Source organism: Erinaceus europaeus, chromosome 7 (genome assembly GCF_950295315.1).
Source record: "Erinaceus europaeus chromosome 7, mEriEur2.1, whole genome shotgun sequence".
Classification (NCBI taxonomy): Eukaryota; Metazoa; Chordata; class Mammalia; order Eulipotyphla; family Erinaceidae; genus Erinaceus; species Erinaceus europaeus.
The window spans coordinates 15,015,755-15,041,652 of record NC_080168.1 but is presented as its reverse complement, the minus strand read 5'-3'; the positions used below and the strand labels follow the sequence as shown (position 1 = coordinate 15,041,652).

Genomic DNA, 25,898 nt, shown 5'->3' with positions numbered 1-25,898 from the left:
TTGGCAAGACCAAGTGGCTCCAGCTCCCAAGTGTTCCCAGACCCGTGGCTCTCTTGGCCTCACTCCTGCATTTGTGTCTATTCCACCTGTGTTGAAGGAAGTCATGTGATGCATAGGTGAGGGATCCTTCTGGGGCCATGCAAGGTGAAAGCTTGCAGAAGCCAGAGGGACAGAAAGCACCCCTTGCTCCAAAAAAGCCTGTGGTGACATCTCACCCACCTGGTCTGTGACACATTAGTTCTAAGGAGAGGTGGCACCTGGCCTGTGTTACATCTTTCAGTCCATATTTCCAGTCGGCTTGACTTAAGGTTAGCCAAAGAGCCCAGGATCTGAGGGGAAGGGCTTGGCTGGATTTGATTCCTAACCCCATGGAGGTACATCTTCCTGGGATGAGGAGTGGTGGTGATCCAGGGCTTAGGGAACAGGACTGGCCAGCGTGAGGTCCCAAATTCCATCTACAGCACTGCATGTGCCTCAGTAATGCTTTGGTCCTCACTCCTGTGTTTCATAACTAAATATTAAAAAGTGCAGTGTTAAGGAAAGTACCTTGGAGTCTCCCAGCCACACGGAAGCATGGCATTAGAGCTACTGCTACTGTTACTCCCAGTGCCCAGCAGGGCAGCATCAGGCTCTGAGCCCAGCTTGCTGGCACACCTCTTGGTGTTCTGTACCTGGCCCCTGGGGGCCCGGGCAGGCTCTGTTCCCCACTGAGGCCTGGCTGGAGGCTGGGAGCCAGCAGAAAGGCGGAGGAAGCCAGGCTGTAGCTGTGCACACCACACACAAACTTTATTCACATGGATACAAAAGTAGATTTTTCTAGAAACGTTCTCTTGTGCCAGAAGGGGGAGAGCTGAGTGGACCGTGGGAGGAGGCCTGGGCTTGGGGATGGGAGGTCTGCGCATGGGTGTCAGAGGCAGGGCAGGGTGGCAGAGGGTCCCTCCATCCATTCCATCTATGGGGGGGTAGGGGTTGTTCTCACACAGGCATTTTGGAAGGCTTGTGAAAAGTGGGAGATGGGGGCCAGGGAACTCTGGTAGGAGAAGATTTGGATAGACTGCCTGTCTCCTGGCTAGCTGCCAGCGCCAGCTCCCCTGTGGATACCCCACACTCTGGCTCGTGCCCCACTCCCTCTAACCTCCTCTCTTCTGGGAAGGGCTGGGCTTGCTCTGTAGGGATAAGCCTAGGTGCGGGAGGAGTGTGTGTGGGGGGAGGACACAATAGATGCTCACATAGGCAGAGGACGGAGGAGGCGCCTCCCTGGGGCCTCATTGGGGCAGGGCCTTGAGGATGGCATTCACTTCCTCTGCCACAGCTGTCAGGGCGAATTCAAACTGGTCCTGGGGAGGACAGGGGGGAGGGTCATGGGGGCTCCTGCCCTAGGGAGTGCTTCTGATTTAGGGAGGCTCAGGCAGGCAGGAGAGGCCAGTGGTTGCTGCTGGCTCCCCGGGGGTGGGGTAGGGGCCAGAGTGGGTGCTGGGACAGGCAGAGCTAAGGAAAAGGGAACAGTCACCTTGGAGCGGACGAGGCCAGGCCGCTGATCACGCACGTGCTCCAGTGTGGCTGCGATGTCAATTTCCTTTACTCCTGGGGGAGGGGGGCAGAGAGTGTCCTGGGGGGGTTCTGAGGACAGCACCCAGAAAGTTGGGGGGCATCTGGGGGCAGGGAAACCTGGGGTGGGGCAAACAGACAAAGCCTGGGGGTGTCACAAGCTGCCCCTACACAAGCTCTAGGGACCTCTGGCAGCTGGAGGGCCTCACCTTTCGCCATGCGGTTCAGTACCATGTCAACGAGGATGTAGGTGCCTGTCCTCCCCGCACCATCACTGAAACAGGACACAGTGACAGCTCAGAGAGGGACCCCCCATCCCCCACATAAAGGGGGAGGGGCCAGGAGACAGAGAGGAGGGCGGGGGGGGGGGGGTGAGTCTGTGAGGAGAGCTAGAGGGGGAGGGGATAGTCACAGCTCCTGCCACCCAAGGGTGTCCCTGTGGGCACTGGAGCCACCAGAAAGGATGGCCCGGGCTCAGGCAAGCTGGAGGTGCAGGCGGGAATGGAGGTGGGCCTTATCAGCCAGAAAGCAGGTATTCCTAATTTCTTTCTCTCTCTTTTTTTTTTTTTGGGGGGGTGTTGTACTGTCTTAAGACCTGTGTATATTATTCTTGGCTCACAGACCACTAAAAACAACAGTTGGGGGGTGGGGCGCAGTGGGTTAAGCACACATGGCAGGAAGCATAAGGACCAACTTAAGGATCCTGATTCAAGACTCTGGCTCTCCACCCGTAGGGGGTCGCTTCACAAGTGGTGAAGCAGGTCCGCAGGTGTCTATCTTTCTCTCCCCTCCTCTGTCTTCCCCTCCTCTCTTGATTTCTCTTTGTCCTATCCAACAACAACAGCAATAATAACAACAAGGGCAACAAAATGGGAAAGAATGGCCTCCAGGAGCAGTGGATTCATAGTGCAGGCACCGAGCCCCAGCAATAACCCTGGAGGCAAAAAACAAAAACAGAAAAAACAACCAAACAAAAAGACAGGGGCTGGGAGGTGGCACACCTGGTTGAATGCACATGGTAAAGACCCAGTTCAAGCCCCTGGTCCCCATCTGCAGGTGGGGGGGGGGAGGGGAAGCTTCATGAGTGGTAAAGCAGTGTTACAGGTGTCTCTTTCTCTCTCCCTCTCTGTCTTCCCCTCCCCTCTCAATTCCTCTCTATCTTTAAAGAAAAAAAGAAAAGAATGGTCACTAGGGGACCAGATGGTGGCACACTCAATCTCAATTAAGTGCACATAAAACAGTGTGCAAGAGCCCAGGTTCAAGCTCTTGCTCCCCACGTGCCGGGGGGCTGCTTCATGAGTGGTGAAGTGTATCTTCAGGTGTCTCTCTCTTTCCCTCCCCTCCTCTATGTCTTTATTCCCTATCCCTCTCAACATCTCTCTGTACTGTTAAATATAAATTTAAAAATAGGGGGAAAAAAGGGGGGGGATGATTACCAGGAGCTGTGGATTCATACAGCCAGCACCGAACCCCCAGTAATAACTCTGGAGGCAATTAAAAAAATAAAAGGTCACTGGGAATGGTGGACCCATGATGCTGATGGCCAGCCCCAGCAATAACTCTGGTGGTGATTAAAAACATCATAAATAAGGTGGGAGCAGGAGCCAGCTCCGCAGGTAGGGCACACACCTCCCCATGGATGGGGCCATGGATTCAGTCCCCAGTCCTGCAGGGGGGCATCATGCACAGCACCAAGGCAGCACCGTAGGTGGTGGAGTGGCTCTTTGATTTCTCTTTTTCTCCTCTAAGTACATGAGGTTAAAAAAACAAGATTGGGCCAGGGAAGTTGTTCATTACCATCAGCTATGGATGGGGCCTATGGTTCATTCCACAGCATGATAGAAACAAACAACATACGAAAAACACCGAACAGAGAGAGGGTCAAGTGGTGGTGCCCCTGGTTGAGGCACATGTCACCAAGTGAAAGGAACAGGGTTCAAGCCCCCAGTCCCCACCTGTAGGGGGGAAGCTTCACAAGTGGTGAAGCAGTGCTGCAGCTGTTTCTCTCCCCACTTCCTTCTTGATTTCTCCTGTCTCTGTCTAATAAATTGAATAAACAAAATATTTTTAAAAAGAGAGCGTCAGCAGCATCTGGATTTGGTGTCAGGACATAGGCAGGCCGTGGAGATGCGATGTGAAGAGGGCAGAGGACCGGACTGGGGCGCACCCACCCTCGACCGGCCCCTCCCCACGCACCTGCAGTGCACAATGATAGGGCAGGAGCGGCCCCGGTAGCATTTGTTCACCTTCCTGCAAGGAGAAACAGGTGTGAGACCCTGGGGGGTGGGAAGGGCAGAGGAAGCGGGAACAGAACAAGCATCCTTGGGCCTCTCTGTCATCATCTTCTCCCCCTGCCCTAGGGGGAGGAGGGTGTGGGTGGTCCTGGGCCTGCCCAGGCACTTAGGAGCTGTGTGACCAAACTCTGTGCCTGGAACCACTGACAGCCTTTTCGAACCTGAGCTTTCTTACCTGTATAGCAGGAGTGATGAGGGATCCTACCACGGCTGTATAAGCCAATCCGTGTAATGAGCTCAGTGCTGGGGCTGGCACACAGTGCTTAGTGAGTGGCACCCACTCTCAACGAACAACTGGGCCCTTGCATACTCCTTGTGGGCCCTACCAGCTGGGAGGCCTTGGGGACACCGTTCCTCTGGCCCAGGAAGGGCAACCCCTCAACTCAACACCGTGCTGCTACCTGCCTCCCAGGATCAGCCGCACCACCTCAGCAAAGGTGCTCTGGGGGCTGGGGCATTTTCTGGATTGGGGTCCACTAAGACCCCAGACTCTTCTCTGTTGCCTTCACCATAGCTCAGCAAAAAGTGTGTGGGGGGAGGGGGCTTCTTTTTCCTTCAGTGGCCTGGTTTCACCACACAATGTCCCTGATAGCTGGACATCCTGCTGGGAGAGTCACCTGTGGAATCATGATACCCTTGGTCAGCACCTTTGTGAGGGGGCTGTGAGATTGTCTCAGGGGAGCTTGGGACTCAGCAGTCTTCCAGTCTGGATTCCCACCCACCCCCAAGACTTGTGGGGGTTCATATGACTTGAATTATCTGGCAACTCCCATGATCCTCTAGCATGTTGGCTCCTGAATCCAATGGCTGGGCTAAACAAAAGTTTAGCAGTCTTTCTTGATAAATCTAACAATAATGGGTACCAACTGTATCTAGAACTAACTGAGTACTTGCTAAGAGAGGGAGAAGAGAAAGAGAATAGAAGAGAGGAGAGAGAGAAAGAGAGAAGAGAGAGAAAGAGAAAGAACAGAGAGAACTTGCTAAGCACCAGAACACTACAGGCCTTCTCTGTGGGTCACCCTCATCTCCCAGGCGTGGAGACAGAGGAAGGTCAGAGAATTTGTCCAGGGCCACTTCAAAGACAGATTAACAATGATCTCTGGCAAGGGAGATAGCATAATGATTATACAAAGAGACTCATTTCTGAGGCTTCGAAGTCCCAGGTTCAATCCCCTGCACCACCATAAGCCAAAGCTAAGTAGTGCTCTGGTAAAACAAACAAACAAACAGACAAAAAAACAAACCAAAACAAAACACAATGATCTCATCTTCCTTGCAGTGGGACTTGACCAAGCCTGTTTACGAAGCAGTGGTTGCTCTGCCCTGGGCGTCTAGTGTCGACTGAGTTCATGCGGGTCCAGCCTGCAGCCCAGAAACACTGTCCGCTTACCTGTGCAGCCTTAGCATGGGCCCACGCACTAGTTCTCTAGGGGCTATTCAAGTGCAGAGAACAGGAAGGAGTCCTGCCATCTGGGAACTGCATTTGCAAAGCTGGTGCCCCATCCCCAGTCCCGTGACAAGCCAGTGTCTAGGGGTTTACATAGTACCCCCAGGTTCCCTCCCTGGCTCTGCCCCCACCCGCTGGCCAGCACCGAGGTCAAGAGAGCCAGGGTGCCAGGAGGATGCAACCCCCTTCCCGGAAGCCCCTGCCCACCACCTTAGCTTCAGGTCCCTGCCTCCACCCGGCTCCTTAGGAATCCAGCGCCGCTCCTCCCACTCTGGGAGCATCTGTCTCCCTGCTGTGTCCCTCCAGCCCCCAGCCCTCCAGCAGCCTTCAGTCCCCGCTGCCCCCCACCCGGCCCTCATATCCCCTCTGTCCATGCAGCGGCCACAGCTGCCAATGATCACTTTTGTGACTATGCAACTGGAGTGAGAATACTAGCTGCAGATCACAAAAATGACACTGGCAGCTGTGAGAGAGAGAAAGAGAGAGGGAGAAAGAGAGAGGAGGGAGACAGGGACATGGTGAGAGACAGAGGAGTTGAGACAGGAACAGAGGGGATAGGGCTCCATAGCAGAGAAGAAAGAGAGAAGGAGAAATGGCAAGGGAGAAATGCAGAGAGAGAGAGAGAGAGAGAAGCAGAGAGAGACGAAGTGACAGAAAGACTGGAGAGATGGCAAGGAAGAGATGCAGAGAGGGAGAGGTGGGGAAAGGAGAATGATGAAGAGAAAAATAAAAACGAAGACAAGAGAATGAGAGGGAGAGGAATAACAATAGAGGGATGGGGGTGGGTGGGACAGACAGCATCCTAAGAACAAAGCAGAAGGAAACAGCACAGAGAGACAAGAGACAGAGACCCAGAAGGCAGAGGGAACTAGAGCTGAGGGGATGTGCTTCTAGGCAAAGGAGATGCCAGACACAGAGAGGCAGGGGGACCAGCCTGAGACACACAGCCAAGACCAAAGATGGCACAGGACCACAGAGCAACACACAGCAACACAGAGCCTCCGTCCCTGGTTGGCGGGGTGGGGTGGGGAGTCTGGAAGGGGCTGTCGGAGGTCAGGGGTCGAGGTGGTCCCGGGAGGAGCTGGTGGGCTGAGGGCATCCGCTTTCGGACCCCCTGCTGCAGCAGCGTAGCTCTCAGCGGCTCCCCAGAGCCTCCCCAGAGCCTCCCCAGGTGGGTGCATGGGGATCCTCACCTGCGAAAGTCCAGCAGGGGTCGGGTGGAGGCAGGGGTGCCCTCTGCCGGCCAGCTGAGGAAGTGGAACTGCGTGAGCGTGCGCGTCTCCTGGGTCTGCACGTTCTTCAGGTAGAAGCTGCGGACCAGAAAGTCCTCGCACCAGATGTGCTCCGACACCAGGTTCACCTGCGGGGAGGCGGGTCGCGGGGGAGAGGCCTGAGCTCCACTAGGTGCCTCCCAAGAACCCTGTCTTTGTCCCTGCTCCACAGCTCGGGGCACCCGGAGCCGACCAGGGCGAGCTTCCGCAGGTCAGACAGAGCCCTTGCCTCTTCCTCTTCCTCGCAGTCTGGCAGGTGTGGGCGCTCCCTGCGCTGGAAGCTCCGATGAGATTTTGGCAATATATTTTTTGACTACTTCTTTAACCATGGGCAAGGTCAATAAAACATTAGAAAAGGGAGTCGGGCGGTAGTGCAGCGGGTTAAGCGCCCATGGCGCAAAGCGCAAGGACCGGCTGAAGGATCCCGGCTGGAGCCCCGGCTCCCCACCTGTAGGGGAGTCGCTTCACAAGTGGTGAAGCGGGTCTGCAGGTATCTTTCTCTCCCCCTCTGTCTTTCCCTCCTTTCTGCATTTCTCTCTGTCCTAACAACGGCGACATCAATAACAACAATAACTATGACAACAATAAAAAATAACAAGGGCAACAAAAGGGGAAATAAATATTAAAAAAATAAAACATTAGAAAAAAAAAGACGTTTGAAAGCCTGTCTAGTGCCAAAAAACAAAAACGACCACCCAGCAGTCAGGATGTGGTTCAGTGGATAGAGCGACTGAGTGGCACATGAGGTGCTGGGTTTGGTCTCGCATCGTGTATGTGGAGGGATGCTCTGGTTATCTTTCCTCTCGTTTAAAAATAAGGAGAGATGGAGGGGTCAGGGAGGGAGAAAGAGAGAGAACAGAGAAGAAGAGAGAAGTGAAGTGAAAGAAAGAGGAGATAGAATAGAGAAGAGAGAGGGAGAGAGGGAGAGAAAGAAAGCCTGGGAAGTGGTGCTGTGCATGGCAGATGGCATGGTGGACTCAGAAGATCTACATGTAGATGTTGGTTTGGGGGCACACTTATCTCTTTTGTCTCATGTACTTTTAGTCTCCTCCTCTTTTTTTTTTTTTTTTTTTTTTTTTTTTTTTGTGGAGCCAGGGCCTTTCACGTTTGATTTCATTGTGGCCAAGCCACTTAGCCACTTAGTTTTTAAAAACATTTAGAGGAGGAGGGGAGAGAGATATCTGTAGCATCACTCTAACCCATGTGATGCCAAGGGTCAAAGTTGGGACTGTGTGCTTGAGGATCTAAAGCTTTATGTGGTCTGGGAGGTGGTGCAGTAGTTAAAGCATTGGACTCTCAGGCATGATGTCCCAAGTTCAATCCTCAGCAGCACATGTACCAGAGTGATGTCTGGTTCTTTCGTTAATAAATAAAATCTTTAAAAAAAAAAAAAGCTCTATGCACCGTGCCACCTCCAGGGCTACCAGGACACTTTTTCATTCAGACACAGAAACAGAGAGAGACTGCACAGCATCAGAGATTCCCCAGGCACCACAGTGGCCCTCCCACATAGTACTGGGGCTTGAGTCTGGGCAAGGTATGTGCCCTACCCACTGAGCTATGTCTCTGGTCCCTAACTTTAATAATAATAATAATAATGCTGTGATTATTATTATTATTTTTTACCAGAGCAATGCTCAGCTCTGACTTATGCTGGGGATGGGGATTGAACCTGGGACCTTAAGGGTCTCAGGCATGAAAGACTTTTTTGCATAGTCATTGTGCTGTCTCTACAGGTCCCCCAAATTAATCATTTACTTGGGGGTTAACATGAGTTTACAATTCTGCTTCTGTACTAGAGAAATGATCTTTTTTAAACCAGGGCACTGATCAGCTCTGGTTTATGGTGGTGCAGGGGATTGAACCTGGGACCTTGGATCCTTAGGCATGAAAGTCTTTTTGCATAACCATTATGCTATCTACCCCTGCCCTAGAGAAATGATTTCACACCTTCTCAGAAATATGTATCACTATACCACACTCACTGCTTAAGTTCGGCTATTATTGTTAGGCTCTTACTTCAGTGTGGGTGGCTTTAAAAGGCATTGATTCACTGATTGATTTCTTTTTTTAAAAATATTTTATTTATTTCCTTTTGTTGCCCTTGTTTTATTGTTGTTGTTGTTGTTGGATAGGACAGAGAGAAATGGAGAGAGAAGGGGAAGACAGAGAGGGGGAGAGAAAGATAGACACCTGCAGACCTGCTTCACCGCCTGTGAAGTGACTTCCCTACCGGTGGGGAGCCAGGGGCTCGAACTGGGATCCTTCAGCCAGTCCTTGCACGTTGCACCACATGTGCTTAACCCACTGCGCTACTGCCTGACTCCCTGATTTCTTTTTTCTTTTTTCTTCTTTTCCTCCTCCAAGGTTATTGCTGGGCTCAGTGCCTGCACCATGAATCCACTGCTCCTGGAGGCCATTTTTTTCCCCCTTTTGTTGCCCTTGTTGTAGCTTTGTTGTGGTTATTATTATTGCCCTTGTTGACGCAATTCGTTGTTGGATAGGACAGAGAGAAATGGAGAGAGGAGGGGAAGACAGAGAAGGGGAGAGAAAGATAGACACCTGCAGACCTGCTTCACCGCCTGTGAAGCGATTCCCCTCTAGGTGGGGAGCCAGGGGCTCGAACCGGGATCCCTAACGCCGGTCCCTGCGCTTTGCACCACATGCGCTTAACCCACTGCGCCACCGCCCGACCCCCCCTTATTTCTTTTTATGTGTATGAGAGGCCCACATCCACTCTGGGATCCAACCTGCCTGAGTCTCAGGAAGGCAAGTCATCTCTCTTTCTGCTAAGCCGTCTCCCCTACATCATTCTTGCTGGTCTTACAGTTTTATTTCTGTTCTTTTCATCACAGGTCTTGACAAATACTTTACAGCCCTAGATTAAACACACTCACACACATATGTATGTGCGTCCAAATGCACATGCGTGCACAAACATGTGAGTGCGTGTGTATGTTCCTTTACATGTATGCATACACATATGAATGAGCCCCTCCCATAGTCTTTTGAGGGTCTAAGCTTTATCCCACTGTGCCACCTCCAGGGCTGCCAGGCCACTTTTTAAGAAACTCAGATAGACGGGCCGGGTGGTGTTACACCCGTTTGAGCACACACATTACCATGTGTAAGGACCCGGGTTCAAGCCCCCACTTCCCACCTGCAGGGGGAAAGCTTCATAAGCATTGAAGCAGTGCTTCAGGTCTCTCTCTCTCTCTCTCCCTCTCTATCTCCCCTCCCCCTCTCAATTTCTCTGTGTCCTTTCAAATAAAATAGTAGAAAAAAAAGGCTGCTGTCAGCACTGAACCCCAATGATAACTTTAGTGGCAATAAGAAGATAAATAAGGGAGTCGGGTGGTAGCATGGCAGGTTAAGCGCAGGTGGCACAAAGTGCAAGGACCAGCGAAAGGATCCCGGTTCGAGCCCCCGGCTCCCCACCTGCAGGGGGGCCGCTTCACAATTGGTGAAGCAAGTCTGCAGGTGTCTATCTCTCTCTCCCCCTCTATGTCTTCCCCTCCTCTCTCCATTTCTCTCTGTCTTATCCAACAATGACGAGATCAATAACATCAATAACTACAGCAATAAAAAAGATAACTAAATAATAATAATTCAGATATGGAGACACAGAGAGAGAGAGCACAGCACTACAGCTTCCTCAGGTGCCTCTGTGACCCTCCCATGTGGTGCTGGGGTCCAACTATGGAGTCCTGCTGACCTCATACACATGGTAGAGGGAGGAGCCCTCATCTGGCCAGTATCGGTCACACTGCTTGACGCCATCCTCCACCAGCGGGGTCAGCATGACGATGACAGTGCAGCCACTCTCCCACACCATCTGGGGACAGAGGGACACGCAGGTGCAAGCCTGTCCAACCCTCCTGGGGGCTGGACGGCTCAGGACACAAGGAGCCTCCCCCCAGAGCCCACCTGCCAGAAGTCTGCAATAGTGTGGGACAGCGGGCCCTGCGTGGCGATGTAGGCCGGCATCCGGGGGTCGTGTTCAATCTGGGGGTGGGGGCACAGAAATGCAGAGAGTGAGAGGGAGGGAGACGGGAGTGAGAAAGGCCCTTGTGGAAGGGCTAGCTGGAAGGGAGCAGGAGGGGGTAGGGGCGACCAGCAGGGAGTGACGTGTGTGGAATCACAGATGGGGGGCATTTAGTGGGGCTGAGGGGTGGAGGGGTGGGGGCGCTCACAATGGGGCTGGCGTTGATATAGTCACTCCGAGAAGGGCTGCTCTCCACTTTGAGTTTGAAGCGCGCGTGGTCATCTGCACATACCCCCAGACGTCCCTGGGGTCACGGAGGTCCTGGGCTCCCCCCTCCAGTCCGCCCAGCAGGGAGCCCAGTGCCCAGTCCCCCCAGAGAGCAGGTGCACCCGACCCCCAACCCACCCCAGGACTGACTCACAGGGCAGGAAGTCAGGGTGGCGGTTCTTCTTGGCATTGCCCTCGCCTTGGCCCGTGGCGCAGGCATTGGGCTCCGCCTGGTAGGCACACAGAGCCTGCCACTCCTTGGCCAGCCGGTCCCGGTTGCGCAGGTGGTCCTCCATGTAGGCCTGGGGGGCGAGGGACAACGGGTCTGGCTCCTGCGCCCCGCCCACTTGACAGGCCCGGCCCAGCAATCTGTCTGCCCACTCCTTCCCACCTGGCCGGCACCCCCTCCTTTTCTACTTGCCCGTCCCTGCCCCGCCCTTCCCATTTGCCCACCTCGCCCCCACGGCTCAGCCCACTTTGGCCCCGCCCCTCAGCAGACCTGGCCCCGCCTCCAGACCCCAGACTCCTCCAGAACCGCTCCTCCCACCGACTTGGTCCCGCCCCTCTCACTGCTAGGGCCCGCCCCTCCCACCTGCCCGGCCCCGCCCCCACCCCGCTCCCACCTCGCCCGCACTGACCAGAATCATGTGGCCGGTGGAGATGTCCATGTTGGCCTGCGCCGGCTCCTCGCACCAGGACGGAGTGCTGCTGTGTGAGCTGGGGCTGGCCTGCGCCGCGTCGCTGAACTGCGAGGACACGCTGCTCACCCGGGACGGCTCGGGCGGTGGCCCCTCGGCGCGGCTGAACAGGGACTTGGTGGCCATGTGCTGGCGACACAGGTCCTGCGGAGAAAGAAGGGAACATGGAGGGGGCCCGGAGCACCTGCAGCCTCAACAGAGCCTGGCGTTCGATTCCAGGGCCCTCAGCTCATCCTTGATGAACTTTCATTTATTTATTTATTTGCCAGGAGGGACTTAGTGCATGTATACTTTTCCACTGTTCTCAGTGGTCTTAAAAAAAAAAAAAAAGGGAGTTGGGCTATAGCGCAGCGGGCTAAGCGCAGGTGGCGCAAAGTGCAAGGACCGGCATAAGGATCCCGGTTCGAACCCCGGCTCCCCACCTGCAGGAGAGTCGCTTCACAGGCGGTGAAGCAGGTCTGCAGGTGTCTGTCTTTCTCTCCTCCTCTCTGTCTTCCCCTCCTCTCTCCATTTCTCTCTGTCCTATCCAACAACGACAACAACAATAATAACTACAACAATAAAACAACAAGGGCAACAAAAGGGAATAAATAAATAAAATAAATATTAAAAAAAAAAGAAAATCAGATGGGAATCAAGAAGTTATAGGATATATACACTCCATGGAATACTACTCTGAAAAACAACAACATGGTATTGTGTCCTTTGGGGCAAAATGGGTGGAATTGGAGGTGTTTATGCTTAGCAATATAAGCAGAGTTGAAGAAAGACAACGACTGGGTGGTTCCACTCATATGTGGAATCTAGAGAATTTATATACCTGAACTAGGGCTGAGGAAACAGCATAATGGTTACACAAAAGATACTCATGCCTGAGGCTCTGAGGCCCCAGGTTCAGTCCCCAGCACAACCATAAGCGAGAGCTGAATAGTGTCTGGTGTTCTTCTTTTCTCCCTCTCCCTCTCTTTCCCTCCTTCCCTCCTCCTCTTTAAAATAAAGATGTTTCCAGGGGCAGGTTGCCCACTCCCCACCCGGATTCTCTAGTCCCCTGCACCTCTGCTCTTTGGTAAGCTTTTGGGGTTGCTTACCTGGTACTCAAAGGTGGTGTCGCCCTGGGCGCCCTCAGGTCCCAGGGCGGCCAGGCGCTCCTTGTCGCGCTGTCTCGCATGTTGCCGCACACACAGAGCCACTGCCAGGGCCACCAGCAGCCCGGCCACCCCAACAAGGGCCACCAGAGTGAGCAGCACCGAGCGCAGGGGAGAGGTGCTGTGGGCAGGACGGGGGAGGACTGCAGCTGCCTCCTCCCTCTGTAGGAACAAGGACACAGAATCAAGGGGGGCAGTGGGAATGGGGGGACTAGGAGCTTCACCTCACCTGCTCTCACATCACCCCACCCCTGCGGGAACAGCTCCGGGGGCTAAACTGAGGGCAGGTCACAGTGATATAGACAGACGGCTCTCAGTTCACCTAAGGTCCCGCTTCTCTGTCCACAGGAGTGCTAGGGACTTGGTGGATGGCCCTGCCAGGGAGTTTATTCACTTAAAACTGGACACAGAGTGCCAAGAGAGGTGGCTCAGTGGCTAGAGGACTTGTATGAGTGAGATCCCAGGTTCGATCCCCAGCATCACATGTGCCAGAGTGGTGCTGTAGTGCCTCCCTCCCTCCCTCCCTTCCTCTCCCTCTCTCTCTCTCTCTCTCTCTCTCTCTCTCACACACACACACACACACACACACACACAAACACAATAAATATATCTTTAAAAAATGTGCTGGAATTCCTCTCCTGGGAATATATCCTAAGGAACCCAACACACCTATCCAAAAAGATCTGTGTAGACATATGATTTTGGCAGCACAGTTTGTAATAGCCAAAACCTGGAAGCAACCCAGGTGTCCAACAACAGATGAGTGGCTGAGAGAGCTGTGGTATATAGACACAATGGAATACTACTCCAGTATTAAAAACAGTTACTTCACCATTTTCAGCCCACCTTGGATGGAGCTTGAAGAAATTCATGTTAAGTGAAATAAGTCAGAAACAGAAGGATGAATATGGATGATCTCATTCTCAGGCAGAAGTTGAAAAACAAGAACAGAAAACACAAATAGAACCTGAACTGGAGTTGGTGTATTGGGGGGGGAGAGTACAGGTTCTGGAAAAGGATGACAGAGGACCTAGTGGGGGTTGTATTGTTATGTGGAAAACTGAGAAATGTTATGCATGTACAAACTATTGTATTTACTGTCGAATGTAAAACATTAATCCCCAATAAAGAAATTAAAAAAAAAAAGTGCTGGGTGGCGGTGTACCCAGTTGAGCACACACATCACAGTGTGCAAGGCCCCAGGTTCAAGCCCCCAGTCCACACCTACAGAGAAGCTTCATAAGTGGTGAAGCAGTACTGCAGGCACCTCTTTCTCTCTCCCCCTCTCTCCTATCTTCCCCTTCACTCTCAATTTCTGTCTTTATCCAAAATAAGTAAAATATTAAAAAAAAAGAACAGTGAAGTGTAGATATAATTCATGGAGTGGAAATAGTAGGGTATAAGGCATCAGTGTTGGCTGCAGAGTAGAAACTTTCCTTCCTTCCTTCCTTCCTTCCTTCCTTCCTTCCTTCCTTCCTTCCTTCCTTCCTTCCTTCCTTTACTGCCACCAGTCTCATTTGCTGGGACTCCATGTCTATATCATTCCACTGACCCTAGTGGACCTACCCTCCTATTAAAAAAGATAAATGGTAAGAGACAAATAAGTGAGAGAAACAGAGAGAGAGAGAGAGAGACATCACAGCACTGCTCCATCACTTGTCAAGCTCCCCCCGCTGCAGGAGCTCCCATGGGGTGACCAGAGGCTCTAGTCTAAGTCCTCAGTCATGGGAGTATGTGTGCTCCACTTTGAGTGCTTTCTCTCAGCTCCCAGAAACATATTTGAGTTTTATTTATTTTCTAAATAAGGAATTTATTTAATTTGCTCCAGAAGGCTGCAATGATCTTCAAAGGTTCTTGCCAACCAGGCAGCCTCCTGCAGGGAGGAGCCATGGCGCCACCTTCTGGTAAGAATGGAAACTGCACGGGTGTTGGGCTGCTTGAACCAATGAGCCTTGAGGTTTCCCTGCCAAGTTTGCCTCAGGCTCTGCCTGGCTTTGCCTGGCTCCCTAGCGAGCACATACCTGTCCCACTCCTGTCTGCAGGATTTTCAGCCCTGTCTGTGCTTCCAGCTCGGACTTCGCCAGCCCTGCAGGGAGGAGGTAGTCAGGTTCTCTTGGCCCCACATGGTTCCCCTTCCCCCATGCCACCTTATGTTAGGTGGCAGACAGGGAGGGCCCTTGTGGGCTGGAAATCTTAAGGGAAGCTGGGGCTGGGGTCAGGCTGTACTTACCAGCTTGCTGGGTCACATCGGCCAAAGACAGGTTCTGCTCATTGTGCCGGATGCGGAAGGTGAGAGCTGGCCCCACCACACTGCCGAACAGGAGCTCTGTCACTGCCCACTCTGCTCGGGCCACAGGCTCCAGCCCCCCTCCCAACTAGAGGATTCTGGCCAGAGATGCCCACAGGGGCCTTTAGGCTGGGGAGGTGATGCCTGGGGCCAGCAGCAGGGCTCAGCCTGCTGTGAGCTTGTCCACTCCACCCCCTACCTTATCTCCCTCCGACAGCCTCTCCTCCACTACGATCCCTGTCCCCTCACTCTCACAGCCCACTGCCAGCCCCACCTGATGTTGATGAAGCTGGCAGAGGACAGATGCACATGCTCAGCCAGGATTTCCAGAAGCTTCACTCCTGCAGCCAGACTCAGGGGCCTGGAAGTGGGGTGTGGACAGAGGGAGGACAGGGGGACCCATTCAACCACTAGCTCTATGCGTATGATTACACACACACACACACACACACACACACACACACACACACAATCAATCTCTCTCTCTTCACATCTGGATTTCTGCCCTCTGCTTCCTGCCTGGCAGCAGGCTTGACTCCCAGGGGATGGAAAGACAGGGAGGGCTCCCCAGACTGCAGTCCTTACTTCTGGTCGGTGACAATGTAGCCATACTCCTCTGCTGATGGCCGAGCCGAGGGCTGCCCTGCCACCGTGGGCTGGCTCGGTCCCAGTGGACTTTTCTTCTCCAGCACAACAGGTGTGGCAGGGGGGGCTGCAGCTTTGGGGGGCTCGGAAGAATCTGAGCTCAGTACTGCCTGGGCTCTGTTGGAGGTGGGGCTGGCAGTGGGGTATCCAGGCAGGGAGGGGGTGGGCGGTGGAGGCTCCGCTGTGTTACCATCCTCCACCTGTTCCTCCATTGTCTGTTTAGGAGAGAGGGCGGAGTTGTGGTCCCTGGACAGTGGGGGTGCTGGGGAATGTGGGTACTCGGGCTGGGAGGGGGATCATGCCTGATCTCTCAGCTCCCTTTACAGCCACTCAGGGATTGCCTCTCTGTATCCCCAGGGCCCAGGACTGGGCACAGTGCACTGAGTGAATGAGTAAAGGACTGAATGAGTGGACACAGTCAGTGGTAGTCTTCAGTATGGGGGCCTGGGCCTGGAGGACTCTGCAGGGAGGGAAGCGGGGGCTGGGAAGATTGGCAGTGGATTTTAGAGTCTTGGTGCATCACAAAGTTGTAGGAGTCCATCGCCTGAAAGAGACAGAGCTCCCTGAGCTGTAGGGGGTCTGGAGCTAGCCTGTTGCCTCACCCCCTCTTCCCTTAGGGATGATCAGAGCAGGGTCTGAGTTAATCTACTGGAAAATTTCAGCTCTCGATCCTAGCTCTGCCTTCAACTTTGTGGGACCTTAGGCAATAATCTGCTTTCCCCAAAGGGAGGGCTTTGGGGTGTGTGTGTGTGTGTGTCCTGATTTTGGATCCTGAGGTTTCATTTCTGCAAGGTAGAGAGAGGGTGGAAGGGCTGGCTGCTAGAGGGCATTAGGGCTCCTGCAGGGGCTTTTGCTTTAGTTATTTATTACCAGAGCACTGCTCAGCTTTGGTTTATGGTGGTGCTGGGGATTGAACCTGGGAGCTCAGGGACTCAGGCATGGATGTCTGTCTCTCCAGCCCTTGGGACTCACTTTCTTGATGTCAGCTCCGACACCTGCAGCCCCTCCTGCAGAGACAGAATGAAAAGGACTCGGGGAAACAGGTCAAGGCCAAGGTCTACTCAATGCAGGTGGGGGAAGGGACCAGAGCCCTGGGACCTCCCAAGTCCAGTGTGGTCTCTTTGTCCTTCCCTCATTGGCTGGGACTCTGTGTCTGGTCTTGGCCTTGCCCTTCAGTTTGATTAGCTCCTCTCTCTGACACAGGCCACACCTCTTGAGGTCTGTCTTTGTTTCTTTGCCCCATCAGTTTTTGTCCAACAGCCTCCCTGGTCCTCAGTATCTTGCCTCACCATCTCTGCTCAAACGGCTACCCTCCAGTCTGCTCCTGCTTCGGGTCCTTAGTTCACCACTGCATGTCCTTGTTCCCTGCCCCTTGGAAGGACCTCCTCTCCCTCTGACCTTCCCCTATGCTCCCCAGGCAGGGTCTCGGGCTTCCCAGGAGCTGGCAGCGCCTGGAGAGATGCTCACCCGGACTTTGCCCTGTGCCCTTGGGCAGCAGCTGCAGCAGGGCAGAGAGCGTGGAGAGCTGTTCAGGCGTCAGCTGGCGCAGCTCCACCCCATAGCCTGCCAGCACTGCTGCCAGCCTCTGCAGGGTCCCATCTGCAGGAGCCAGACACCAGGAGCTCAGGGCTGGGGTCAGGAGGACCAGAGGGAGGCTGGTGGCTGGACCAGGGGTGAGGGGTGGAGAGGTGTGTATGTGTGTGGTGGGGGACAAGAAGGGGGCTGGCCTAAGAGCTCGCTCTCAAACAGCAAGTCCTTTCCACACTTTGGGGGACAGACCTTCCTGGGGGTCAAACCCATCTAGAAGAGTTATGTGAACCCCCCTCCTCATCCCGACCCAGCACTTGGCATAGACCATGTTGATGTTAGTTAAATGAGTGAATGAATGAATGAATGAATGAATGCCTCTAAGGACAAAGTCATAAATGGAGGAATAGTCAGGGAGGAACCGCCCAAAGCAACCTCACATGCGGGAGACAAGGAAGCAGAAGCTGTTACCTGGCTGTTCTGCAGGGGCAGGAGGCTTGTCCCCATGGGCCTCGGGTCCTTCCTCCTCCAGGCTTTCAGGGGAGCCCCCCACCCGACTGCTGCCCCCTGGCTCTGGAAGCCTGGGTGCCTTGGCCCTGCTGGACACAGGTGGCTCCTGGGCCAGATAGAGCAGCCCTGGGTTCTGGAAGAGCTGTGCTGGCGAAGGCCCTGGGGAGTCCCCATAGGGGAGGCCAGGGTGGGCCCCAAACACACCCTTGGGGGCTGTTCTGCTGAAGAGGCCTGGGGGGTCAGCCTTGGGCAGGGGGCCAACACTGGCCATTCCCGGGGTGCTCTCTGAACCCCGCGAGGAGCCATCGCGTGAAGCAAACTGTGGAAACCAGAGATGAGAGTGAGGGCACAGTTGGAGTGGTGGTGATGGTGTGTTTGAGGGTGGGGGGGGCTAAGGCCGAAGCCCAGGGCTCACCTGGTGAAACAGGTAGGGCTGCAGCCGGGCAGGCTCGTAGCTCAGGGCAGGGTGGGGAGGCTGCGGAGGCAGCAGCAGGTGCTCCAGGATGGGAGGCAGCAGCTCAGGCGGCAGAGAGGAGAGGGGGGGCCCAGCCCCAGCTCCGTCTCCACCCACCTGAGGCCTGGGGAGCCGGTAGGGTGCAGCAGGCATGGAGCCAGTGGGGATGCCCTGTAACATTAGCTCCCCCGAGGGGCTGGGTCTCCGGGGCGCTGAGCCAGGTCTGGGGAGGGAAGCAAAGTCCGTGTGTGTGTGTGTGTGTGTGTGTGTGTGTGTGTGTGTGTGTGTGTGTGTGAGTGTGTGTGTGTACAAGTGTGTGTGTGTGTGTGTGTGCATGTCTGCTGGTTTGCGTGACAAAGCTGTCGAGTCTCAGAGGACAGGACACCTGACTCCAAGGAACCCTGGCAGCCTACTGGGAGGAGAGAACAGCCTGGGCAGGACCAGTCTGAGGCAAAGGTCCTCACCTCTCCCGGAAGTGCCCCACAAACAGTTGCAGGTGCCAGGGAAACACAGGCTCAGTTTAGCAGGGGACAGCAGTGAGGAGTTTTGCTAGAGGAACTGTGGGCCCCACTGTCTTTGGGGGTGTTCCTTCCCCCACTCCAGCTCCAAGTATGAGTTCAAACACTGGAGACCATGTCCTCTTCATCTTGGTGCTGTTGTCCCCTGACTTTTTTGCTTTCTAGGGTCTGGGCAATGCCTTCAGAGGCCTTTGCCACAGGGAGGTGGAGGAGGGTCTGCTGCCCCATATGATTCCCCAGTCTCATGAGGCTGAGCATAAAACAGGCCCATCTAGGAGGTCTGGGTGGTGGTGTACAAAGTACTAAGTGCAAGGATCCAAGTTCGAGTCCCTGGCTCCCTACATGCTGGGGTGGGAGGTGCTTCACAAGCGGAGAAGCAGGTCTGCAGGTGTCTATCTTTCTATCTCCCTCTGTATCTATCTCTCCGTCCTCTCTCAATTTCTATATGTCCTATACTATTAACAAAAAAAATGAAAAAAAATGGCCACCAGGAGCAGTGGATTCAGTGCTGGCACTGAGCCCTAGCAATAATCTTAGAAGAAAAAAGAAGCAAAAAGCAAAACAAAACAAAAAATCCAAGCCGGTGCACCTTGATGACTGCTTTGAGGCTCCTTCTAAGACAGCAGCCATCAAATAGCATGAGTACAGAAACAAACATCTAAATAACACCAGAGCACTGCTCAGCTCCGGCTAATGGTGACTGGGTCACTGGGAATTGAAGCTGGGACGTTGGAGCTCAGGCATGAAAAACCTTTTGCATAACTACTATTCTACCTTTCTGGTTCAAATACATTTATTATTATTATTATTTTTTAAAACCAGCGCTACTCAGCTCTAGCTTCTGGTGTAGCCAGGATTGAACCTGGGATCTTGGAGACTCAGGCAAGAGTGAATCTTGTGCATCAGCACCGTGCTACCTCCCTGGTTCATATAATTTTAATTTTTCTATTAAAAAAACACCAAACGCCCCAGTTTTCCATATATCCCCTGTACTCCTGCCTCCCTGGGCTGAGCCCAATTCCCACCAGGCATATGAGCTTGCCTGACATCCACTGCTGGTTCTCCTTCACCCTTGCCCCTGCCTGCTGACCTTGAGCCCATTTCCTTCCTCTGTCCCTCTGTCAGAAAGACCACAGACTTTCCAGCTTTGTTGAGAAATGATGCCTACCTGTCCCTTGGCCGGGGCTCAGTGGGGTGAAGCCTGGGGATTCGCTCCATCTCCTGTGAGATCACATACTGGGTAAGGTCATCGTGCCAAGACAGTCCTGCCAGGGGACAGGAGAACCCAGGGTTGGCTTGGCACCAACCAAGGGACCAGCAGAGGTCAGAATAGATGCCCTGGCCTGCTGTGTGCTGAGTCTGGTAGAGTTGAGGGGGCTGGGGAGGGAGGGAGTGGGGAGAGTGAGCTGAGTGTCTTCTCCACACCCTCAGGGACAGACTCTGGAGTGAGACTGAGTCTGCATCCTTGGCTATTTCCTCATTGTGTGACCCTGGACATGCTGCTGGACCTGTCTGAGACTTGATTCTCTCATCTGTAGAATGGCATTGGGGCCAGGTGGTGGTGACCTGGTTGAGTGCACATGTTACCATGTACAAGGACTCAGGTTTGAGCCTCTGATCCCCACCTGCAGGGGGAAAACATTGCAAGTGGTGAAGCGGGGCTGCAATTGTCTCTCTGTCTCTCTATCTCCCCTACCCCCTCAATTTCTGTCTGTCTCCATCCAATAAATAAAGATAATAAAAATATATTTTTAAAACGCTCATAACCAGCATGCTATTCTGAGGCAGATCAGCTGTTTGACTCATTCTCCTTACAAAGCTCTGCTCTCAAGAAAGATTAGTTATATCTTCTGAAGGAACCATCTCTTACTCTCCATCCCATTTCTTCTCTCTTGCTGCTGGATTAAGAATTTTCTTGGGAGTCGGGCTGTAGCGCAGCGGGTAAAGCGCAGGTGGCACAAAGCACAAGGACCGGCATAAGGATCCCGGTTCGAGCCCCCAGCTCCCCACCTGCAGGGGAGTCACTTCAAACGCAGTGAAGCAGGTCTGCAGGTGTCTGTCTTTCTCTCCCCCTCTCTGTCTTCCCCTCCTCTCTCCATTTCTCTCTGTCCTATCCAACAATAATAATAACTATAACAATAAAACAACAAGAGCAACAAAAGGGAATACATAAATAAATATTAAAAAAAAGAATTTTCTCTGCTTTTAATTCATATCGTGGTCTCTCCTAGCATTTTATACCTACCGTCTTGCTTAAACATGAAATGAGTTGTCTGTGTTCTGACTTAAAGCTGGTTCTCCCATGTGAGTCCTAGATTTCATACCTTATCAACAGCTCCCTTTGACCCCTATTTCCTGCATCATGATTTTCCCCTTAGCAAAGTATTCCTGCTGGCATATAAACACCATGCAGTTTCTTTCATCTTGAAAAATGACTGCTTAACCTCAATTCCCCTCCAGTCATCACATTACTTTGCTTTTTCTTTACAAGAATCCTTTAAGGTGTTATCTCTACCTGCTGTTTCCACTTTCTTTCCCCCCACTGCCCTTTAGTTCACTCTTTTCAGGGTTTTATCCTCAAGTCTTTATCAAGATTGCTTTCCTTAAGATGACTACTAACTTCTGCTTATCTAAATCCAGTGGCCAATTCTCAAAGAGACTTTGTTTAATCTACCATCACCACTTGACACTTGATCATAGCTCCTCTTTAGGATATTTTTGTCTGGCTTCTAAGGCACAACATTCTTTTGGTTTTCCCTTTGCTTTGTTAGTTATCCTTAATATTAGAATCCACTAGAGCTTTACTTCCTATGTAATCAACCCCTGGGTTTAATTACCATTGGCACATTGAATTATTTCAAGTTCATATCTCCACCCCACTTCCACTTCAAAATTCAAATGTACCCAATGCCCCACTCTACTTGAATGGACATCTTAAGTTCAGTTTATTCCAGAATGAACTCTTCCCCCCCCCCCCACCCAGTTGATACTTCTCATTAAATGACACTTCCATCCATTAATGAGACCTGGGTGTCGTCCTTGACCCCTCTCTTTCCTATCCAGTATTTCATAAGAAACTGTGATCACTGTCTTAAACCTACATTCAGGATTCTAGGATTCCCGGATCCTCTTTCCCACCCACACTGGTCCACGACATACCCATCTCTTCTGTGAGCTAATGAGACAGTGTTGGATGGTTTACCATGGCTACCTCTGACATAATTCTCAACACAGCAGGACCAGTGACCCTCTTTAAAGTAGAAGTGAGATCATGTGCCTTTATGCTCAAAATCTGTGGTCCAGACAACCCCTCCCAGGCTCTACAGTCACCTGCACCCTTTTCCCAGTATCTGTCAGAGCACCTCTCCTGTTCTTCCTACCATCCCTCCTCTAGCCACACCACAGAAGTGCTTTCTGTGGTGTCACAGGAAAGCCTGCCTGAGGGCTTTTGTTCCAGCTTTGTGGTCGGTCTGAAACACTCCCCTTCCAAACACTCTTCAGAAAAACACCTTTAATGTCTTGATGTCTTTGTTCAGATTCCATGGTCTTAATAAGGTCTATCCTGACCACATGGTTTAGGCAGTTTCTCACCTCGCCATTTTTGATTCCTCTCTGCTGCTGTATGTATGTTTTTGCATGGCACTGAACACCTTCTAATACTATGTTTTCTAATTTACATACTATACAACCTCCTTTAACTCCCTTCCTCAGCATGTGCACCATAGGCAGACATCTTTGTCTGTTTTATTCCCTGATACATCCCAAGTACCTAAAACTATGTTGAATAGTAAGTCCTCAACAAATACATGTTAAGTAGGCAAATTAAATGAGTTGGGTATTTTCCTGACTGAAGACTCTAGAATTCACAGCTCTTGAGCTCTCGGTTCCAGAAAGTGGGGTGGTTCTGAAGAGATATATGCTTGTGTTTCCCCAGTGATTTCTTCTAGAATTCTCCTCCAGAGGTGGGATGGTGACTCACCTGGCAGAGTACACAAGTTACGATGTACAAGGATCTGGGTTCAAGCCCCCAGTCCTCACCTGGTGTGGGGGGGGGAGCTTCAGGAGAGGTGAGGCAGTGCTACAGGTCTCTCTCTCCTCCTTACCTTTCAATTTCTTTTTTTCTTTTCTTTTTTTTTTTGCTTGCCACCAGAGTTATCACTGGGGCTTGAGGCTCCTGCAGGACGAATACACTGCTCTGGAGGCCTTTTTAAAATTATTATATTATTTTATATTTATTTATTTATTTTCCTTTTTGTTGCCCTTGCTTTTTATTGTTGTTGTAGTTATTATTGTTGTTATTGTTGTTGTTATTGATGTTGTCATTGTTAGAACAGAGAGAAATGGAGAGAGGAGGGGAAGACAGAGAGGGGGAGAGAAAGACAGACACCTGCAGACCTGCTTCACTGCGTTTGAAGTGACTCCCCTGCAGGTGGGGAGCTGGGGGCTTGGGATCCTTACTCCGGTCCCTGCGCTTTGCACCACCTGTGCTTAACCCGCTGTGTTACCGCCCGACTCCCACCTTTCAATTTCTGTCTCTATCCAATAAATGAATGAATATAAAATCATAATCATAATCATAAATGCCACCTCTGGATTCCTCCAGAGAGCCCAAGTGTGTGTCTACTGCCCATTGTGAAGATGCTACTCCCTGCTCCTGCCTTAATCTTTTCTTCAGCAAGATCTGGAAAGATGAGGCTCCAAAAAAAGAGGAATGTTACCTGACAAGAGTCCAATTGAGTCCAAGAGTCTTTGAGTCCAATGAGCCCCATTTCCCCACCCTAACCTACCACCCCCCCCCCACTCTCCAGTGCACCTGGACCGCCTCACCTTGGGACATGAGCTGCCGGAGCACTCCTTGTAAGCGCTGGAGCACAGGGGAGGTGACTTGCAAAAGGGGCCGAGCCTGCTCCACTCCTGCCTGGCACTGTCCAAACAAGCCATCTAAGAGCACAAGTGGGTGAGGGAGGGTCAGCAGATGGCTTGGACAGGAGGCCTCCCCACATCCAGGGGGCAAATGGACAACATTCTCTCCATCTCCTTAAGTGGCTTCAGAGAGTTCTGCTCCTCCAAGTCAGCCCCTCTTCTCCCCAGCCTCCATCTTTCTTATTTATTTATTTATTTATTACCAGAGTACTGCTCAGCTCTGGCTTAAGTTGATGCAGAGAATTGAACATGGGACCTTGGAGCCTCAAGCATGAAAGTTGTTTTGCATAACCATTAAGCTACCCCCCTTCTTTCTTTCTTATTGTACCCTGCCCGCATTCATTCCTATGCTGGGGTCTCACTCACCCTGAATACAGACTTCCAGGTGAGAGCAGAGTCTGCGATCGAACAGGCATCCTGTGGAAGGACAGTGGGCAGAGGCTCAGATGAATGGACAGGCTGGGGAAAGCGCCAGAAGGTGGGGTGCATTCTTTTGTTCTAAGGAAGGCTTTTGCTGGGAGGAGAGGAAGGAAGTGGGCCTATAATCCTTGAGAGAAGCAAGCACAGGATTTCCCCTCTCAGAGGCCTCAGGTCATCTCACTGAGTGATGGGGAGAACCTTCTACAGGCATGAGAGCAGCAGTAATGGTGGAGGGTCATGCATTTCTGCTCTCAGAATCACTCCTGGAGGAAGCTTTTGGACTGCTTTGGGGTGGGGGAAAACTTTCCAAATCTCTCAGTGCACCCTAACTATGATGCTTCTGCTTGGGACTTGGCTTGGGGTTTCAGAATATGGACATCCTTGCACAAGGATGGGGTGTCTCTAAGGCAGTGCTCCCCAGCCTGAGGCCCCAGGACCGCCAGCGCTGTCCGCGGTGCTGAAGCTGTGAGCTCCCAGTGTAAGCAGTCTTGCAGGCGGGAGGGTTCGTGGGGCCAGGCATGTCCTGAACCCCCTCACCCCACCCCACCCCTGTCCTCCACCCCCGCCATTCCAGCCTTCATCTTCCCAACCCACAGCGTCACAGGAAGCACCCTGCATCGGCTTCCAAACCCGGTGGGGAAGGAGGGCGCCAGACGGAGAGGCTGCGCCCCTTCCTCCTCCCCACGTCCCCCCACCTCCCCCGGCCCGTGAGTCAGCGCTGAGTCTCTGTCCGCTCGGCTGTGAGTCAGCACCAGGCCTGGCTGTGGGGAGGGGGCGCCAGGGGACCCCTCTCCTCTTCACCTTTTTCTGCCTCCTTCCCCAGCTGCACCCCCCACCCAACCGTTGGAGAGCCAATCTGAGCAATCGCGCTCCCTAGGCTTCAAAAAAAAAAAAAAAATCAGACCCCACCCACCCTAGGCCTGGGGAATCAGGACCCTGAAGCTCGCAGCCCGGACCCGGGAAACTGGGGTTCCTTCTCCCCACCCCACCCCTCCAATCCCTCAGTGCCACTTCTTGGGCGCCTCAGATCAACTCTGCTCCCGCGGACTCGAGGCCCGTTTCCTGGCCCCTCAGTCCGTGTGCACCCCCACCCCCCACTCCCAAACCTGCAGTGACCCCCACCCCCGTCCGCTTGTCCTCAGTCCCGCCCCCGGGCTCCTAGCCCCACCCCCAGGCCTACACCCCTTTTCCTCTCCGCACCGCGCAGAGCCTCCGCCGCCCTACTCCGTGCACCTGCTACCTGCGCTCTCGACCTTCGGACATTTCCCCCACCCCCACCCCCGTCCTGAGTTTTGCATCCCCTTTCCACCCCCACCTCCCCGTTTCCTCCTGACCGTGGGCACTAATGGCGCTGCAGCCTCCCGGGCGACCGCTCAGCAGCAGGAGGCAGAAGAGCATCCGGAGACCCCCGGCCCCTCCGAGACCCTCGGGCCCCCCGGGCCTCCGCGGGAGCCGCATCCTCCTCCCCGCTCCGCGCTGGCTCCCCTGCCCGAGCCGCAGCGACGCCGGCTGCAGCCAGAGCCCGAGGCGGGGCCAGCCACGCCCCACCCACCGCCCAGGCGGGGTCTGCGCGCCCCGCTCTCCCGCTCCGCCAACCCCGGGCTGCGGGTGACGACACCGCCACCCCCGGCTCTGACGTGCACGTGCGTCACACGGGGCGCAGGAGCCGCGTCTTCGCAGGGGCCGGGCCGGGCCCACCCCGGGACACATCCTACCCTGTCCACACCCCCCCCCCCCCCCGCACCCCTGAGTTGGCGTAGCATTAGATCCCGCTCGGACTCACACCTCTGCTGACGTGTGCTTCTCCCCAAGGCTCTTCACCTCCACTAGTTGTCCCAGGGCTAGAGGAGAGGGTTACGGGGGTGGGGGGTGGGGGTGGGTGGGGGGTGGCGGGAAAGACAGGTAAGACTGTGGGATAAACCTTCAACTGAGGAACCACAAAGTAGACAGATCACTTAG

At 53.3% G+C, this 25,898-nt stretch overlaps 1 protein-coding gene across 5 annotated transcripts; it reads right to left on the bottom strand.

Annotated features, from left to right (window-relative positions):
• Window positions 1-765: 765 nt before the first annotated feature.
• PTPRN (protein tyrosine phosphatase receptor type N) lies at window positions 766-25,477 on the bottom strand. 5 transcript variants are annotated; one of them, XM_060193844.1, is made up of 24 exons: window positions 25,274-25,476; window positions 23,886-23,936; window positions 23,424-23,537; window positions 19,765-19,861; window positions 18,040-18,301; window positions 17,586-17,943; window positions 17,055-17,186; window positions 16,560-16,594; window positions 15,528-15,802; window positions 15,217-15,303; window positions 14,886-14,965; window positions 14,677-14,741; window positions 12,599-12,817; window positions 11,451-11,654; window positions 10,967-11,114; window positions 10,754-10,827; window positions 10,488-10,565; window positions 10,276-10,395; window positions 6,483-6,649; window positions 3,745-3,798; window positions 1,758-1,822; window positions 1,511-1,584; window positions 1,230-1,337; window positions 766-952 (listed from the first exon to the last, which is right to left on the bottom strand). In XM_060193844.1, exons 1-23 carry the CDS (start codon window positions 25,395-25,397, stop codon window positions 1,266-1,268), a joined length of 2,955 nt encoding a protein of 984 aa, XP_060049827.1. In that variant the 5' UTR covers window positions 25,398-25,476; the 3' UTR covers window positions 766-952; window positions 1,230-1,265. The 5 variants fall into 5 exon arrangements, with proteins under 5 accessions (XP_060049827.1, XP_060049826.1, XP_060049829.1 ...); XM_060193843.1 differs by having other exon boundaries at window positions 766-1,337; XM_060193846.1 differs by lacking the exon at window positions 15,217-15,303 and having other exon boundaries at window positions 766-1,337; window positions 25,274-25,477.
• Between the last annotated feature and the right edge of the window lie 421 nt (window positions 25,478-25,898).

Bases quoted from the DNA above. Each gene is read 5' to 3' on its own strand.
- PTPRN (XM_060193843.1), bottom strand. From the start codon at position 25,397: ATGCGGCTCCCGCGGAGGCCCGGGGGGCCCGAGGGTCTCGGAGGGGCC. The intron at 23,538-23,885 runs GTGAGTGAGACC...TTGTGCTCTTAG, and splicing joins CCTGGAAGTCTGTATTCAGG to ATGGCTTGTTTGGACAGTGC. The intron at 18,302-19,764 runs GTAGGCATCATT...TTCCCTCCCCAG, and splicing joins GAGCCCCGGCCAAGGGACAG to ACCTGGCTCAGCGCCCCGGA.